Below are 20,061 nucleotides of genomic sequence, written 5' to 3' on the forward strand. Positions count from 1 at the left end.
TTTGTCCCACGTAGAGTTTGGGACAAGGGCATTCAATAACATAAATCACATTTGATGTGTTACAATTTGAAAAAGATCGTCTTTCAAATGTGATGTGCTGGTGCGTGAATTTTGTGCCCTCCACCGTGAAGTCGCAAACATTACATCTTCCACATTTAGCATGACCTACAATGGGTGGCAAGCCCCAAGCTATTTCAAGTGTATTCCCTTGTGTAGCAACTGGGAGAGCTGCCCTCACCAGATGGTCTTTCAGATTTTTATTTTTTATTAAATGCGAAGAGGGGTTTGTCAATCTTGATACTCCCCACATTTAAAGTAGGCCAATGCTTCAGAATCGATTTGCGGATTTTGTTAGATATTGGAGAGAAGGTGGTAACACACGCTACTCTCTCTTTCTGAGTTCTTTCTTTTGGGGTTAACAACACTTCCCGCGGGCAGTACCATGCACGTTTGGAAGCTTGTTTCACTATTCGTTTTGGGTAGCCTCTTTCTTTGAGTTTAGTGGACAGTACCTCTGCTTCTCTGAAATAGTCTCTCTTATCCGAGCAGTTTCGCCTAATCCTCAGAAATTGCGAGTATGGCAGTGAATCTCTGAGGGCCCTGGGATGATTGCTTTTATAGTTCAGAAGCGTGTTACGCTCTGTTGGTTTACGAAATAGCTTTGTGAGAAGCTCACCTTCCGCATGGTAAATAGTGAGGTCTAGGAATGCTATTGAAGACTTGTCATGGGTAAGGGAAAAGGTAAGACCAAGGCAGTTATTATTGAGCCAGTGGAGAAACTGTAATAATGTCTCAGAAGGCTGAGTCCAGATCATAAAAATGTCGTCTATATAGCGACGCCAAAGTTTTATGCCCGGATGGAACGGGTTGCCTGGCACCAGGATTGAGTCTGTTTCTAACTGGTCCATAAATAGTATGGCCAGATTGGGGGCAAAAATAGCCCCCATAGATGTCCCCTTGATCTGTTGGTAGTAGGTGTTGTCAAAGAAGAAAAAGTTTTTTGTCAAGCAGAGCTCGAGTAGTTGCAGAATGAATAGGGAGGGTACCCTATGTGGACGTGGCCGTGTATCTAAGATTTTTTGAATGACTAGTAAGGCAGCAGTTTGAGGGATGTTTGTGTATAATGATTCTACATCTAGGGTGCACAGGGTTTCATACTTTGGGTCAAATTCCAAATGTTCAACAAGAGTAATCATAGACATGCTGTCTCTGACATAGCAAGTTGTTGAGGGCACAAAGCTTTTAATAAAAAAGTCAACATAAGCCCCTAGTGGTTCTAGCACGGAACCACATGCGGATACAATTGGGCGTCCGGGAGGGTTGGTAAGGTTTTTATGTATCTTCGGCAAAGTGTATATTACCGGGATACGTGGGGACTTGATGTTAAGAAAATTATATTCTTTCTTGCTTAAATATCCCTCTGCACAAGCTTGAGACGTTAGCTCCTTAATGGTCTCTTGTATTCGACTGGTAGGATTGCCAGGGAGCCTTTGGTAGTGCTCAGTATTGTTTAGTTGACGCAAGATTTCTTCTTTATAGGCCTCAATTTCCTGAATCACTATCCCTCCACCTTTATCTGCACTTTTGATGATTATGTTATTGTTGCCTTTTAGGGTATTGATAGCATTTTTTTCAGACAGTGATATGTTATAAGGGATGAATAGTTTCTGATTTTGAATCTGTGACAAGTCATTTAAAACTAGTTTTTCAAAAGTCACAATTTCCGCCGGTACCATAGAGGATGTGGGCGAAAAAGTAGAGGGAGGTCTAAAGGGTGTGTATGAATCTTGTTCGGGGCTAGGGTGTAGTTGAAAAAAGGCTTTCAGACGTATTGTTCTGAAGAATCTCAACAGTTCTGTCTGCAGCTCCATGAAATCGGGGCGGGTGGTGGGCACAAAAGAGAGACCTTTTTTAAGTAGTTCCATTTCAGTGTTGCATAGAACATGTTTAGAGAGATTAAATATAGGAATAATCTCATTGGGGGGGCCAGTTACCATTGGTAAAAATTGTTCCTGGTTTTCCGTTCTCCAGGGGGGTTGTGCCATCTTTTCTTTGCTTTCCCTCGTTGTGGGGTGTTTGGCTGGCCTCTGGATAAAAAATTAGGCTGCCCTCCACCACGTCTGTTTAAATTACTAGGTCCTTCACCTGCGTCTGAGCTTTCTGATGACTCAGCAGATGTGTCTGAAAAACCAACAAGGTTTTGCCTACGATTGTAGCGTCCCCAAGGTTTATCTCCACGAGGATTTGAGTAGGCTCTATTAGTATAGAAATCTTTTTGGAGATAGGGGTAGGTGTTTTCTGTATTGTAGGATTTGATGTCTTTCTTCACCTTATTAGCCTTTTTAGTTTGCTCTATCCTGTGAAAATCAGCTATAGTTTTCTCTAGTTGTTCAAGGAGTTTAGATACATCAGTGGTAGAGTTTGCCTCCCCCAATTTTTTCTCTAGGTCGGCAATCTCTGCCTCAAGGGAAATTAATGTTTCTGTTGCTATGTCAATCCCTAGACATAACCAATGCCGGGAGCACGTTGTTCCAATATAACTAAAGTTGTTTATATATTTAGGATTGTCTGTGAAGATACCAGGGATATTGCGAATTTGGAGGCCTAGGGGAATTACGTTTGCTTTTAAATAGTCAGTCAACATCAAAATCATCAACTGAAGTCGGACTTGCTTCTTGCGAAGTTTCTCCAATTGGTCTGGTATTGAGCTAGTGATTGTGGTAGGAGCGTCTGGGTTATCAGAAAGAAGAGAGGGTCTCTGACAAATTCGCTTGATGTAGTCATCCGTGTACAGTGGTGCGTGATCGGACATATCAGGTTTGGAGTAAGAAGGGGGTTTTTTTGTACTAGGGTGGCCTACCCTCGGCTGAGGGTTGGTGGTTTCTTCCGGAAAACCTTGCAATCTAGTGATTGCGCTAAGGTACTTTTTTTGTAACAAGGTAACCCAAACAGTTAGCTGTGGACCGTGGGTAAATACTATTATTCAAGAACAGGGGTCCTTAGCATTTTAGATAAAACACAAAATTGATGAAATATAGGCCATAATTGGAGACTATATTTTGTCACTGTCCAGCCGGACAGGACGTTTTATTTTTCAACAATGTAAATCTTGTAATTAAAAGGATAACAAGGCACAATCCTGTACCACGAAAGAAGAGAACACAAGAAATAAAGAAAAATTTCCAGAGTGTTGGAAAACAAGCAAAAGAAAGAGCAAATGTTGGCCACTTTTCAAATCAGTGTTACATTCAAGGTATGCCAATCAACTGCCAAAACACAACAAGATTTAACACAATGGTTTAGGTTGTGAAGGCAATCTACATAGTCGACGTTTCGATCCCTAGTGCTCAGTTAATTGGGACCATCATCAGGACTGACAAATTTACAGTATTTGCCTGTCAATATAAATTATTTACAGTTTTTTTACCGCCTGTAGAGAAATGAAAGGAGGAAAAAGACGAAAGAGAAAACTGTTTTAGAATTTAAACAATTTTTACATGAAGAGAGTGTTCATTAGACCTGAAAAATCTTGGATCACATGCGGTAACAGAACTCTTGTACTCGGATTCGACTTATTCGTGCCTACATATGTGATACACTCGTGGTGGGTTTGTTTAAAATAGACCGACGTGGTAGTGACTTGTGAGCAGCTCCTTGTATTGTTAAAAGGATTAATAAATAAAGATCATCATTGACGCGAGCATTTAGTTTGAACCTGTTCTCAGTGGCTAAGACATGCAGTCGGCGTCCGTTGTGGGGTGACCAGAGGGGCGGGCAGTATGGGCTTACCCTGGGTCGGCGGGGATAGCGACCCTGTTCGTGGTGGTGGGGGAAGAGAAAATGCGGGTCATCCACCTGAAAATAAACGGGATTTTTAGCATGGAGTGCTGCTAAGGGCGGGGCTGTGCGTGGCTCATTCTCCGGGGCGCAAATTACCTTAAGGACTCGTGGGGTCCAAGCTCCGTGTTGGGTAGCCTGGTGCTCGTTGGTTGTGCACGTTCCCTGTGGGGAAACGAATTCTAATCAGGTGGTAGAACTAGCAACACTGGCGCACAGTTTAGGTATTTGGAAAGCCGGAACCTCACGGAGTGACCGACTTAGTGCAATCTTACCTGAGGGCGTGTGGTTTCCGCGCTATGTCTCGGTCGACATAGTGGAGCAGCGGGCGGGAAGTCAATGTCCGGTACAGCGCTGATTGTGCACCAGGCTACCCAACACGGAGCTTGGACCCCACGAGTCCTTAAGGTAATTTGCGCCCCGGAGAATGAGCCACGCACAGCCCCGCCCTTAGCAGCACTCCATGCTAAAAATCCCGTTTATTTTCAGGTGGATGACCCGCATTTTCTCTTCCCCCACCACCACGAACAGGGTCGCTATCCCCGCCGACCCAGGGTAAGCCCATACTGCCCGCCCCTCTGGTCACCCCACAATGGACGCCGACTGCATGTCTTAGCCACTGAGAACAGGTTCAAACTAAATGCTCGCGTCAATGATGATCTTTATTTATTAATCCTTTTAACAATACAAGGAGCTGCTCACAAGTCACTACCACGTCGGTCTATTTTAAACAAACCCACCACGAGTGTATCACATATGTAGGCACGAATAAGTCGAATCCGAGTACAAGAGTTCTGTTACCGCATGTGATCCAAGATTTTTCAGGTCTAATGAACACTCTCTTCATGTAAAAGTTGTTGAAATTCTAAAACAGTTTTCTCTTTCGTCTTTTTCCTCCTTTCATTTCTCTACAGGCGGTAAAAAAAACTGTAAATAATTTATATTGACAGGCAAATACTGTAAATTTGTCAGTCCTGATGATGGTCCCAATTAACTGAGCACTAGGGATCGAAACGTCGACTATGTAGATTGCCTTCACAACCTAAACCATTGTGTTAAATCTTGTTGTGTTTTGGCAGTTGATTGGCATACCTTGAATGTAACACTGATTTGAAAAGTGGCCAACATTTGCTCTTTCTTTTGCCTGTTTTCCAACACTCTGGAAATTTTTCTTTATTTCTTGTGTTCTCTTCTTTCGTGGTACAGGATTGTGCCTTGTTATCCTTTTAATTACAAGATTTACATTGTTGAAAAATAAAACGTCCTGTCCGGCTGGACAGTGACAAAATATAGTCTCCAATTATGGCCTATATTTCATCAATTTTGTGTTTTATCTAAAATGCTAAGGACCCCTGTTCTTGAATAATAGTAGTTTTCGAAGCAGATTCCTGTTTCTCCAATGACACGGTAGAACCAGGAAAGGAGCGGTAAATGGCCTCCACCTTTTCAACAAAAAAAGCGGCCAGATCCTCGCAATGGGAAGCAGAGCAGATCTCTGCAACTGGGGCTCTACTGGCTGTGAGATCCTTAAGCACCTTGAATATAAGTTTAGTCGGATTAGTGCTGGTGCTAAATTCAAGAGAGAAGTGGGCAGCGCGAGCCTTAAAAATCGCTTTGTGGTACTTCTTAATCCTAGCAAGGTACTGAGTTTTCCTTTCAAGCTGATAAGACTTACGCCAGGCTCTTTCAGCTTGTTTACAGGATTTTTTTAGGAGCCGCAGCGAGTCATCGTACCAGGGGCTGGATTCGGTGCGCCGATGTTTACTCTCAGAAATAGGAATCAACCTATCTAGGGCATTAATAAGCCAATTACAAAAGAGATCGTAGCCAGATTCCACAACTGTAAAGGGGCCCAAAGGATGAAGACTAAGGAGCTGATGAAAATCAGCCAATTTCAGTTTTTTCCAGGTACGTCTAAGAGTGACAGGAGTAGGGGTTCTAAGGGGAGAATCATTAAGCGTAAGGTGTACCTCAATTAAATGGTGATAAGTCCAGGCCATAGGCCTCGGGGGCAACACTTTAGACATAGTTAGGTTAGTAAAAATAGGGTCCAGAATATGACCACCAACATGAGTGTGGCGATAGACTAGCTGGAATAACTGGAGAGCCTCCAAATCGGCAAGAGTACTACTAGCGGCAGGGGAGCAGGGAGAATCAAAGTGGAGATTTACATCACCCAGAACACTAAAATTGGCAGCTTTTAGAGCTAGTGAGCTGACTACCTCAGGAAGGGCTGCCCTAAAGGCAGCGTCCGGACCCGGAGGCCGGTAGATAAGTAGGCCGGAGAAAGTGAAATGGTGGCTAACAGAGACACAGAAATAGGCGCATTCACAGCCAACTATGTCCATAGCCTTCCATACACATGGGTAGCAAGACTTAACAGCAGCCGCAATGCCACCAGCTCTCGAGTTACGATTGAGAGTAAATATCGAATACCCAGAGGGGAGCGCCAAATTAACTGCCGCCAAAGCTTCCTCATGTAACCATGTTTCTGACATGAAGAGAATGTCAGGAGTCTCCTCCGTAAGTAGATTGTAAATATCCAGATGGTGCTTAACCAATGATTTGCTATCAAAGGGAGGGAGTATTGGGCTATTACTACTCAAAGCAAGTAGAAGGTCCAGTCACGACGTGCCCAAATGAATTGTTTTGACAAGTAATGCCGTGCTGTTCCTAAAAAGGAGGGGAAATGTTACAGTCCGCGATGCATGTGATTAAGGCAGGGGGACCAAGAGGTGACCCTGGGAATCCATTTTGTTGGATTTAATGCCCTCACACACCCTTTCAGGTGTCATGCTTCATCATTTGGGCCTGCTCCTCGTTGGGTCGGCGGTGCAATACCCAACGGGCAACACCTCAAAGAGGGGCTCTTTGGCGGAGACTATAACAAAATCTAGATGCCAGCTGGTAACATTACTTTCCACCACTCTCCTCTAGATAATCGTTTTTAACTTAAGCAGTGGCCCTCCTGAATAAAGCATTCCCGGTACCACTAGCTTTATTTTAACGCACCACACAACGTCTACCCTCTAGTTCTGGCCCCACACCCGCACTTCATCCATACGGCAGTTGGAAAAAGATCCATGCCAAAGAGCCCCTCTTTGAGGTGTTGCCCGTTGGGTATTGCACCGCCGACCCAACGAGGAGCAGGCCCAAATGATGACGCATGACACCTGAAAGGGTGTGTGAGGGCATTAAATCCAACAAAATGGATTCCCAGGGTCACCTCTTGGTCCCCCTGCCTTAATCACATGCATCGCAGACTGTAACATTTCCCTTCCTTTTTAGGAACAGCACGGCATTACTTGTCAAAACAGCTTAACCAATGATCTCACATTGAGATGGCATACCTTAAAGTCATAAAGACCCTGAGATTTCACCTGAGGGGAACCAGTAGTATCTGGTGATCCTAAGGGAACTATCTTGTGGGCAAGAATAGGGGCCGGGGATGTAAGATGAAAAGCACACCCGGGGCATTGAAAAGGGCCACGGAGAGGATGTAAAGGAGTATAGGAACAGGGCAGCGAAATGTGGCGAAAACAGAGCAGCTCAGCTCTAGAATACATTCTTACCGACAGGAAAAGAATAAGACACAGAAGAGACCAGGCTATAGAGCCCTGCCCCAGCACTTCCTTAGCGCTGACGAGCGCAGACGGGCAGGACTCTGGCATGACTCAGGCGCAGTGAAGGCGCTACCGCAGCGCGTCACCATTGCGCGCTAGAGGGCAGGTTTAAGTAAGGCGGGCGTGATGTAATGAAGCATACAGTCATAAAAATAAAGTGGTAAAAATAAAGTGAATAGATCTTAAAATGTGGCACAGTCAAGCTTGGGTCCCTTAGTTATAGAGCTGGGGCTGTAATTTTTGGGCATAATGTGTTTCCGGTGTAGGAGTTCGAATCACACGTCTTTTCAGATGTTCAGGTCCTATTCGGTGTTCCATAGTGTTTTCATTGCAAGATACTTTTCAGAGCATAGAGAAAGGGATCTATGTGAACTGCATAATAAAAAAAATTAAGAAATTAATTCGCAGGGCAAACCAGTTATGAAGAACATCTCTGATAACAACCCCAACTCGAACCCCAACATGTATGTTAATTCCTATCTTGGAACATAGGGCCTAGTAACAATATTGATGGGACAGCCATGAAAGGCTGTCGGATGCGGTCCCACCGACATACTGGCTATCGGGCCCACTGCCGCATTTTGGTCGGACAACAGAGGTCAGGGGGAAAGACCGCTGCCTCTTACAGGATCTACGATCCTGTTGGGGTGATGGTCAGAATCCTATCACTTCAATAGAGGTGGTGCTTGCGCAGGCACCACTGTTGGGATTAGGATGTCCTTTCCGACTGCCTTTTCATGGCAGTCCATCAAACCACCATGAAAAGGCAGTCGGAAATGAACTTTAGGACCCCAAGCAGGGTTGAGCCGATATTCTCTTAGAACTGTGCTGTGATCATTGGCATGAGCTGTCGTCACAGCAGATCCTGTAAATGCATTTGACTATTCGGTGCAGGGGTTCATCAACATGATGGAACCTTGCACCAAATAGTTTTCCTTTTTTATTTTCAAAAAGAAAACCTCGAAATGGTATTTTCTTTTTTAAATGATTCAATTTACACTAAGAAGGGAACAGATGCACTAGTTTTCTCGCCTTTTGCATCCATCAGTTGGTTGATCATTGAACGTGTGAGGCTTTCTTCTGCCTCCATATTCATTTCTTAACTTAACATGGCTTTTATTGAGCATTTTCCGAATCTTGATTTCCTTTGAGGTCTTCTGGCCACATCAATGACTTTATTGCTCAAATGTTTGGAATAGTTCTTCATGTCTCAACCTTGTTTAGGATTGGCAGATATTAGGACACTGTTTTCTCAGTTTCATCAAAGGTTTTCATTTCATCCTCCAGTTCGTCCTTATTCTATGCTGTTGTTGGATCTACACTTTGTCATACAGTCTTTCCAACAGCTCTACTGCCAGCTAAGATTTTGATTTTGGCTGCAATTCCTCAGCTATGAAAATGTGAGAATGTGCTGCTTTGTAGAACAGTTAGCATTGTGGCTGCTATTTCTAGGTAAGGTCATTGAAAGAATCTGACTTGACAGACTAAGGGAAGGTTGACGACAAACAGATCATTAATTTCCTTTCAGTTAATTTTGGCTATCAGAACCAAACCTCCAAAGTGTGGATTTGATTATCAAAAGCAAAAAAACAAAAGCCCTAATGTGCAGGTGAGTTTTCTCCCAGCATAGGGGAATCACTGATTGCTTTGTCTGCCTCAGTTCTCCGTTTCACCATGTACAGACCAGCAGGCCTGACTAACATTGATCCATCTCCATTTTGCAAGTGTGGTTTGGAGAGGGATCAAAGGTGGATCCATAATGAATGTAGGAATGGCTGAAATAGCAGGCCTCTGTAGATATCAAAACAAGGTACAGAAAAACAATCAAATTTTCAGTTTCACATTAAGGAATTTGTGTTCACTGCGATCATGCTCCAGCCTAGTTTAGAATGTTTTCCAACTGATTTATCATAGTTTTAGAAAAAAACAAGCTATTGTGGTTTTAAGTTTTATTTCAAATCTATAGTCTCCAGAACAGGTATGACTCTACTCACTTGAGGTTTGCTAAGCACTCCTAATGGTTTTATGACAGAAAACTGATGATTTTTGCTCCAGTTATTGTTACCGACGAATTAGATTCAAAGAGACCTTTACACAGGCTATGCCTCCGTACTGCTGATCTTTTAAAAAATAAAAATGTATTGGTTTTAAGCATGCATCACTCGTTAATATACCACTCTTCTACAGCTGTGAACCAACAGTGCACTACCTGTGGATAGTGTTTACAGAGCAGAGCAGAATTGGTGTCTATTAAGGTTATGAAAATGTAGATATATAGGTCTCCTGCATCCATCGTTATCAGATTTTCCTTAAAGGAGTTCTTTATAATTTTTTTTAGGTCTGTTGCTCTGGCACTGATCTATGGATGATACTTGTACAAGTTTTTTAATTAACATGCAGGTTTTGTAAAGTGTGCTATGTCAGTGTGGTCCTGGTTTATTATCGAGTGCATTAGCATCCAACTTGCAATGTTCTCGGGTTGTTTCAACTGTGATGAGGGAGAAGAATGCAGCAGTAATGTCCAGATCACTGAAATGTAATCTTTATTGCAACTTTCTTTACACTTCTATCAAAGTATCACCACGTGTTACTACTTTGTACAAACAAACTGAACAGTGGAAGTAAGAGTCCATTTCAAGTCAAACTGGGAAATTATTTATGGAAAATGTACTTGCTTGTCACCAAGGAGGATTGTTTAGACTATGATAAGAAAGAGTAGTACTTGATGGAATAGTGCTTCAACACACAAGTCTTATGGTTGACAAAATGGTTCTCATTCACCAATGTAAGTAACATTGTGCACAAAATGTATGCACTGATTACATTGTACATATATGGCATTTGTGAGAATTAGCAACACATTACAATGTATATATGTGGCAGACTCCAGTAGGTAGTTATAGTTAGGAACTAGTTTCCATAGGAAAAATGTTTTCTGACTTGCCTATATCTTTGGCACTGGTTGATGAATCTTCACAAAATGTTCCCAAAAACATGTGATGCTCACATCACCTGCTGTCAGGAAAGTTGTGGAGTGATTCATCAAGTGGGGGCCAAGAAAAAGGAGGGATCCCAAAATGCATTTTCCCCATGTAAATTCCCACAGGGATATTGAACAGGACGACAGCCCAAACTGCTGGATGGAATTGCACATAATTTGGCTGATGTCATTTGAAATGTCATCAGTGATGTCACTGACCATGTTATGAGTGATGTAATATATAATCATAAGCAGTGCATTGCAGGGGTGTAAGTTATATCTAGCTCAGGTAACTATAACAGCTGAATATCACTGGTTTTGCACAAGTGAAATCTGAGGCTTACTATAATGTTTCTGTAACCTTTGTTTTTTCGGTAAAAATATATTATATATATATATATATATATATATATATATATATATATATATATATATGTATGTGTATGTGTGTATATATATATATATTTATATATATATATATATATATATATATATATATATATATATATATATATATATATATATATATATATATATATATATATATATATATACACATACACACACACTGAGCTCCCAAAAAGAATAGGTAAATTGCTTTCTAATGTTCTTCGATGGGTTTTATCAAGAAAGAGAATGAGGAGAAATCTAAGAACAGGCAGAGCTAGAAGAATTCACATTCTATTTTGTGCTTGAAATCATTTTGCTCTCATGACCTGTAATAATATTAATGAATCTATGTAGAAATCCGGGTCCTGGAAGACAACAAACCATTGGAAACGAAGTTAAGTGATATCCAGATGCCTTCAACTGAAAACAAAACAATTAACGTGGCTGGATTTGGTAAGTTGAGTGGGTGCGAAATAAGCATATATTTATTTGTAAAATATTTTTATATGTACATTTGGTAATAGCTATATTCTTAGTAGAGAAATTATCTAAAAATGCTCTTCTTAAAAACATATTTACCATCCTCTTAATATCACAAAAACTGAAAAAGGTTATGAGAAGGCCATACTTCTGCTCTACTAAATCACACAGAAACACGTAAATTAGTAATAGCATTGGCAATATTAAGGAATCAACACATTTGAAATAAAAGACACATCTATTTAGGAAATACACTTTAGAATGGAATTTAGTTATATATTTACAAAAAGAACATATTAAGGTCCTTATTTGAATGTATACGAGGGGCACCACTTTTCAAGGGGCGGCAGGCACCGCCGTATTGGTGAAAGAGTCTGTGGGGCCACAGTGACACCTGGGAAACTTGTGGGATTTCCCTCCACATTATATATATATATATATATATATATATATTACCTACTGGCGGTTGCCAGTAGGTAGTTATAGTTAGGATTGATTTCCATAGGGAAATCGCAACATTCTATTTGGAATAACTTTGGCGCCGGTTGAGCAATCAGCCTGAATTTTTCAGCAACTTTGCCTCGCGGCGCTCCGCTCCTTCCCTGAAAGTTTAGGGGGGATTCTTCAAGTGGGGGCCGAGATAAAAGGGGGGTCCCAAAACGTGTTTTCCCCATGTTAATTTCCATAGGGGTGGTCTGTCGCACTTTTAGCTCGAACGGCTGAATGGATTTTCACCAAACTTGGCAAAATTGTAGGGACTGGTAGCCCGATGTGCCTTTGCTATGTCTCAAGATATGTGCTCCAGAGGATTTTGAGTAATTTAGGTTCAAAAAAATGTATATATCTAGAGCCGCGCCCCGGTACACGTACCGGGGAGCGCTCCGGGCGCGCCACGCGACTTGCGCACGGCAAGCTGATTGGCTCTCGGGTGTCTGTAAACATTCGAAACAGTCCGGAGCGGCCGCCATCTTGTGTTTCGGTAGGATCGAGACAAAAGAGGTGGTAAAAACAAAAGGGGAAATAATGAAAAGTGGGCAGGGTAGATCCCCCCTGGCCCCCTAGGTTTGATGTGGGGGCCATAAAAGGGTCCCTCGGGTAAAAAAAAAACAAAAAAAAACGATTTTCGTGGGGGGGGGGGGAGGGGGCGCCCGGTACGCGCACCGGGGAGCGTACCAGGGAGCGTACCATGGAGATAAAAGAATGACAGACTTTTTTTTTTTTTAAATAGCATTTTTTTATAAATTGGAGGTAGTTCTGAAAAGAACTTTTTTTTGTTTTTGTTGTTTTATATTTTTTTATACTTTTTAAAACGATTTTATATATTATTTTTTTTTCAGGGGAAAACAAAAACAGGGATTCCAAAACTGCTCAACAAGAGCAAAAAATGTGAAAATTTAGGGACGGGGAGGGCAGCGGTGTTCCTGTCTCTTTATAGCAATGAGTTCAACGCTCTGCTCCCCATAACAGAGCAGTTCCTCACACTCCACGCAAAGAAATTTTATCCCTGCAAACACCGGCTGTATGTTAGGGACCATTCTTCCACGTGGTGGTCCCGAAGGTGTTGCTCCACCAGTGGAGGTGCTGCCACCATCTGTTAGTAAATTCCGTGCCAACTCCCTGACACTCTCCCTGGCAAAGTTGTTTGGGTGTCTTCTCTTGACATGCCTAATTAAATTGGCATTTCCAAAGCTATATTTTTTTAGAGGATTGCCTCTGGATAAAATACTGCCACATATTTTGCAGGTTACTTTTGCAGCATTTACTTTTTTTTGTCCTTCAGGGATGTCATAAAATTTCCAGATGAAGTGGTTATTTTTTTTCTGGTGAGGAGAGTCCTCAGGCAAAAAATCTTCTGAATCATTGCAGGATGACTCCCTAGCAGCCATCGCTGTAGATCAGGAAAATTAGGAAAAGAAGACAATACACAGAACAGCTCTTGCTCTCTCCAAGTACAAAGCAATAGTGAGAGAAATGGGTGGGTTTCTCAAAATTTTGAAAAAAAAAAGTTCTGTACCAATGAAAAGTGTTATTTTAAAGTCACATGGCTTGACGCGCTTACGCTACGCGCCCTGGGGCGCGTCCCGGGGCGCGTAGCGTAAGCGCGTCGGGGCGCTTACGTTGCGCGATCGTATGCGCTTCCGGGTGCGCTTACGAGGTGCGTCATAAGATGCATTTCGCGGCTACGCGATACGTGTCTTATGACGCAAGGCGTGGCGGCTACGCGATACGTCACGATGTTGTTTTCGTTCGCGGCAATAGCGCTATTGGGACGCTCACCAGTACGCGCCCCGGGGCGCGCCGTAACATTGCGCTCACCCGTGCGTTCACCGGTACGCGCCCCGGGAGCGCCCCGGAGTGAAAAATAAAAAAATAAAAAATTGACATAATTATACAATATAAAATTCGCTTTAAAATTTATTATTTTTTATAACTATAAAGATTTGCTATTAAAAAACCATTGAAATTCACTGAAAAAACCATAGGTTTCACACCAGTTATAGTTAGGAATTAGCATTTAAAAAACCTATTAAATTCACTGAAAAAACCATAGGTTTCACACCAGTTATAGTTAGCTGAACATTTTACTCGCATAAAACTATTGAAATTCCCACGTTATAGTTAGTTGGACTCACTATAACTTGTGCGTGCAATGCACTGCTGATGACGTCACATATTACATCACTCATGACATGGTCAGTGACATCACTCATGATATCACTGATGACACCATCCTTGTGACAGAGTGACAGACCTCCTTTCACTGTAATGTAACCCTGGAAACACATATTCCAAAATAGAAACTAACATTTTCAAAAAAATGGAGATACCCATACCATTTACAACAACCAATTCAATAATTCCACCATCTATATACACATCCACTCATTGACCAACAGTTCTATTTAGTCACTCATACATATACTCACTCATCATATGTAGTGATACACCTATACATCCTGTTACGCACCGACAGTCATCCAAAAGATACTCTCACACATACTCACACATGCAAATAAACTATTGAACATCCATTTATTTGCATATACAGCTATACACACACTACCACCTTACTTCTAAGGAAACTTACACATACTTACTCTCTTAAACAATCATTTATAGAAAAACATACTTATTTAAACAGGTACTCTTACAATCCCTCACTCTCACATATACTCACTTATATACATCAATATTCACATATATTAGATTAAGTCATATGTAGTTACTGATAAAGACACTAGTGAGACAGTCATTCACTCACTAACACACACATATACACACTCATCCACCCATACAGTCCTGCACATATGCTGTCTTCAAAACACATACAAGCAGAGAGTCAGTCACTCATGCATCTATGTGCTAAGTAATACCCCCACCAAACCATATAGACACTCATAATGATATTAAAACAAACATCTAATAACCCATATACACACACATGTAGCTAATCACCAACCCATGCAGCCACTTATACACAAAGTGAAATACTAATACATATATTTGAATATTTAAATATTACTTGTTAATAGATGTATTCACTAAGATACAGTTAATAAGCCAGTTAACCAATCATTTTTTTTTTAAAACATCCATGTAAACTCTTATTTAAACATTTATTCTTCCAGCAACTTTTACATATACATATATAACACATATTTTTTTTTTTAAATACACACATCCACTGGATGGTGTCATCAGTGATGTCATGAGTGATGTCACTGACCATGTCATGAGTGATGTAATATGTGACGTCATCAGCAGTGCATTGCACGCGCAAGTTATAGTGAGTCCAACTACTAACTATAACGTGGGAATTTCAATGGTTTTATGCGAGTAAAATGTTCAGCTAACTATAACTGGTGTGAAACCTATGGTTTTTTCAGTGAATATATATATATATATATATATATATATATATATATATATATATATATATATATATATATATATATATATATATATATATATATATATATATATATATTTATAGCAAGCAGCACATCAGGGATTACTGCACAATTATTTTAATGTGCACCAAGACGGCGGGTTTCGGCATTAGTCTTTTTCAGATGAATGAATACTGCAGTTTCCCTTAGAAATACATCTTGTAGTTCATAGAAAACGAAAAAATACTTCATGGTTTTGAGCATGAATATACACAATATCGTAATTCAATATAAACATGATATATTGTCATCTTTGATATCATATTGTGGAAACCATAACTCATTATATACAATGTACACTACTCAATAGTGATCTCACGCTTTTTGGTTCTCACCAAGGCATGCAGTGTATATAGGTTAAACCATTTTAAATTGTCAATAAAGTTTTTTAAGCCCATTTATGGTAACTGCTTTGTCACGCTGTCAGTGGAACATTCACGCACCAATATTGTGACTTAGCAAAATTTTCAATAAAGATTTAACTCGTATTTGGTAATACCTTATTCGCTCTGTCAGCTGGACCTATGCACAACACTACTGTAGTTAGAAGCATGAAGAATATCAGGCAACCCTATCTGCCTCTTATTCTGTTTATTTATCCTTAATGCCAGTGGTAATGTACCTTGACTTCGGAAGTGCCTCATGCAATCATAGGTGATGTGCCTGATGCAGTGTATGTGAATTACACGACTTGACATAGTCAATAAAGTTTACAACTCACATGTGGCAATTATTGGATCTCGCTGTCAGCGGGACCTACGCGCAACAATATGGCAGTTAGAAGCATTAAAGATGTTAGGTAACACTGTCTGCCTCTTAATATTCTAATCATCTGTATTTATTTATTTTTATTTTATTTGAAGTGTTTTATACTGCTCTGGCTATACCCGGAGGTATCAGAGCGCTTTACATAAGGAGTTGTTACCACAGAATATTGTTACATAGTTACATCATTTCCTAGAATAAAAACATAGCATGGAGAAAGATATTATTACAAATATACATCTGTTACTAGAACATACGAATAAAACAGTAACATGTCCAAGGTGCAAGGATGGTAGAGGGGTAAAAGTAAAGGGTTAAGAGTACATAGCAAGTCAGGATGACCGGTAAGGGAGAAGAGAACTTCAGTGGATACCAAAAGTCAGAAGACAAGTTGAAAAAAACAGGAGAGGGTCCAGGGATCTACAAACAAACCGGTGCAGGACTTCATCACTGGGTGAGGCAGAGAGTTGGAAGTGGAAGGGGTGTCCCACCAAGCCGAAACACAAAGAGCGCGGTGAAGCCGAGCAACAGGAGCAAAGACCAAACCAGAGGCAGAGGAAACTGGCTAGTGGCAAGGAACAGTCCGGGGCCCACCAAAACACCAAGATGGAGTCACCAACGACTCAGACCACAAGAGTTACAAAGACAAGATGGCCGGGCTGCGTGAATGCAAAAAAAACAACCCCAAAAAAAAGAGTTCAAAACCTACCCCAAAATCAGAGCTAAATGGGGAAGGCAGCAGCTTGGCACTGGAGGGAGGCAAGGTCGAAAATCGCTGCTCTATCCCGGGTAAACCACTGCTGGAGAAGAGAGCGCGGGTGTCCAGACAGCAGTCCCAGGAAGTGAGGAGGCAACAGCCGGTCAGGAGGACGAGCAACTCCGGAAGAAAGGAAGCAAGCTCTGTGGTGCAGGGCAGCAGTGCTTTGTGGCTTTCACCTCTGAACACGCGTTGGTTCTTGTTCCAGCGCAGCAGGATTACCAGCAACCTTGTCTTCGATCCAGAAAGGCAGGTGATGGCCGGGGGAGAGAGACCCCGCCAATTCCCCACCAGCCACCATGGTAATTGTGCCTGTGGTGTCCAACTCTATTGAGTTAGCGGGAACAATAATATGGTGAATAACTTAATTATACATGAAACAAAGGGGAGAAGAGTGGGGGGTTTGATTATATCCAATATATACATTTCAGGTACAGAGTGTGTTAATATCACATACTATATACACTAATTTCAAACAGAGCCTTGTTTCTTTATTGGTAATCAATCAACCCAGCCCAATACCTACAGTACTACCATTTAAAATTGTGATAGTGTATTTAAAAGATGAATTGTTGATATTAAGCCTTATATTGGTCCAAATTTTAGACTCCTATGTGGGTTGCTAATTCCTCCCCGCTGTTAAGTCCATTCGGCTTTTTAGTATTGAGTCCAATTATGTACTTGAACTCCAGGATGCGGAGTGCTCTCCTCCGGTCTCCACCCCTGGGATGAGGCAGTATCCTGTCTATCCCATAAAATGTTAGAAGATTGCTATCACTGCTGTGTTCCTCAGCAAAGTGTTGTGCTATCGAATAGGTATAGTCTCCATTGGAAATTGCACGCATATGCTGCGAGATCCGCGCTTTTAGTTACAGTTTGGTGCTGCTTACATATATGTACTGACAGGGACACTCTAGGACATATATTACACAGTCACTAGAGCATGTGATGAATTTGTTAATCCTCCTTTCCTCATTTAGATCAGTCCTGTTGGATTTTCGGCTCTTGCTATTCTTACATGCCTTGCAATTCCTGCATTTTACGAATCCTTTAGCAGATTTTAACCAGTTACCTACATGTCCCTCTTGTTGGTAACTGTGGACCAATTGGTACTTCAAAGACCTCGATGTTTTGTATGTAATTTTGGGGGCCTGCCCTATATGTTTGCCTATAATGGGGTCAGCTTTTAATCGACTCAAATGGGCTTTCATTCGTCTTCTTAATCTTTGGGAGCATCGACTATAGGTGGTGATCATTCTGGGAGCATCATCATTCTTCTTACCATCTTTAGGATTTAGTTTGAAGAGAAGGTGGTTTTGCGTTTTTCTTGCAATCTTTGTTTTGGCTGCATCTAGTATTTTATTGCTGTATCCTCTCTGTTTGAAGCGTTTTACCATCACCTCCTTTTCCTGTAGGTAGCTCTCATAGGTGCTACAATTTCGGCGAGCTCGTGAAAGCTCCACATGTGGTATGCTTCATATTAAAGTAGTAGGATGATTACTGACCGCATGCAGAATGGTGTTCCCTACACTTTCTTTTCTGAATAGGCGAGTGGTTATTTAATTGTCGACCACTTGCACTGCCACATCAAGGAATTCACAGTAATCTCTTCTTATATTATGTGTGAAACTCGAAATTGAAGCTATTCATTCCTAATTTCCGAATGAATTCCTCCGCCAGTTCTGTTGATCCATCCCAAATCAGGAACAGGTCATCTATGTACCTGATCCAGATTGGGATGTATTCCGTGTACCGGTCATTTGAGCTTTCCCCACAACTTGTTCTTCCCAATAGCCCAAAAATAAATTAGCCAGGCTTGGGAGCCAAACAGCATTGCTGTACCAGATACCTGGCCATAAAGAGTCTTTTCAAAAAGAAAGATATTTTGCTCAAGACAGTAGGTCATCATTTCTTCTAACATCTTATTGTAATCTTTCAATGAGATGTGTCTACTTCGTAAGTATTGCATGCATGCCTCCACTCCCTGTTTTGATTAATGCATGTATACAGAGAGCATACATCCAATGATATTAAAAGATACGTGGGTTCCCATTGAATGCCATGTATGCATTTCAGGAATTCAGAGCTGTCTCTACAGTAGGAACACAAATTGACAACAAAGGGAGCCAGAAATAAAGCTAAGAAAATGGACAAATTCTCCAATAATTCCTCATTGGACGAGACTATTGGTCTCCCTGGTGGGTTTTGAGGGTCGTTATGAATCTTTGGCAAGATGTACATATATGGGACACGAGGCTTATCATTCTTTAAGACACTATATTCATTATGACCTAACAGACCCATGCTGTACCAGCCTCTTCAAAAGACCATGATATTCTCTGATTCCAGATCTATATTCTTCCCACCCAATTTTTTCATAGCTTGTGTGGTCATTAAGTTGTCTGAGTACTTCTGTTCTGTACTGGGATACATCCATAATCACAAGGTTGCCTATCGGATGGCTTGATTACTATTCTAGGGTCGTCCATTAAATTCTTTAGAGCCAGTCTCTGATCCCTCGTCAGATTGTCCCATTTGCCTTTGGTGGTGCATTTTCTCAGTTTCTTCAACTCCTCAATTCTAGCTGATCCCTAAGCCTTGATGTCATTATGCGAGATATTTGTATTGTAACATGATTTTGGTTTTAAACCGCTGTGGCTGACTTGTCCGGTTGCAATATCCATTTCTCCCAAAATGATGTTACTATTTTCTTGTGTATTGCTGTCCATTTCTAATGCTCACATATCCAATAATAGTTCAATATCCCTACTTGGAGATTAGTGAAATCTGGAACAGCTTTCCCATGCTCAGTTGATTGTTGTGCGCTGGAGGACATTTTGTATAATTTCATAAATTTCAATTTCAATCCCAGTTTTAATAACATTGCTTCTTCTTGGGATAGTGATCTGGAGGACAAATTGATGATGGAATTATCATTTAGATCATTTGGTAAGTACCTCTTTGTAGAATTTGTATGTCTTCCTTTTCTCTTAGTTAATCTATATAATTCATTATGGTTTTCACAATATGATATCAAAGATGATAATATATCATGTTTACATTGAATTACGATGATGTGTACATGCTCAAAATTTTGAAGTATTTTTTCGCTTTCTATGAACTACAAGATGTATTTCTAAGGGAAATTGCAGTATTCATTCACAAGAAAAAGGCTAATGCCGAAACGCGTTGTCTTGGTGCACATTAAAATAATTGTGCAGTAATCCCTGGTGTGATGCTTGCTTTTTCTTGTCTGGAGTTCCGGATAAGGAGCTTGGC

General features: G+C 41.0%; 1 protein-coding gene across 7 annotated transcripts in view; it reads left to right on the plus strand.

Annotated features, from left to right (window-relative positions):
* LOC144823287 (dipeptidyl peptidase 4-like) overlaps window positions 1–20,061 on the plus strand; it is an 867,366-nt gene that overhangs the window by 743,227 nt on the left and 104,078 nt on the right. For all 7 annotated transcript variants that reach the window (XM_078681655.1, XM_078681657.1, XM_078681659.1 and 4 more), the window contains one exon: window positions 11,185–11,283. In XM_078681655.1, coding sequence (XP_078537781.1) covers window positions 11,185–11,283 — 99 coding nt within the window. The remainder of the gene's footprint in view (window positions 1–11,184; window positions 11,284–20,061) is intronic.

This window comes from Lissotriton helveticus, chromosome 3_1 (assembly GCF_964261635.1).
Source record: "Lissotriton helveticus chromosome 3_1, aLisHel1.1, whole genome shotgun sequence".
NCBI lineage: Eukaryota > Metazoa > Chordata > Amphibia > Caudata > Salamandridae > Lissotriton > Lissotriton helveticus.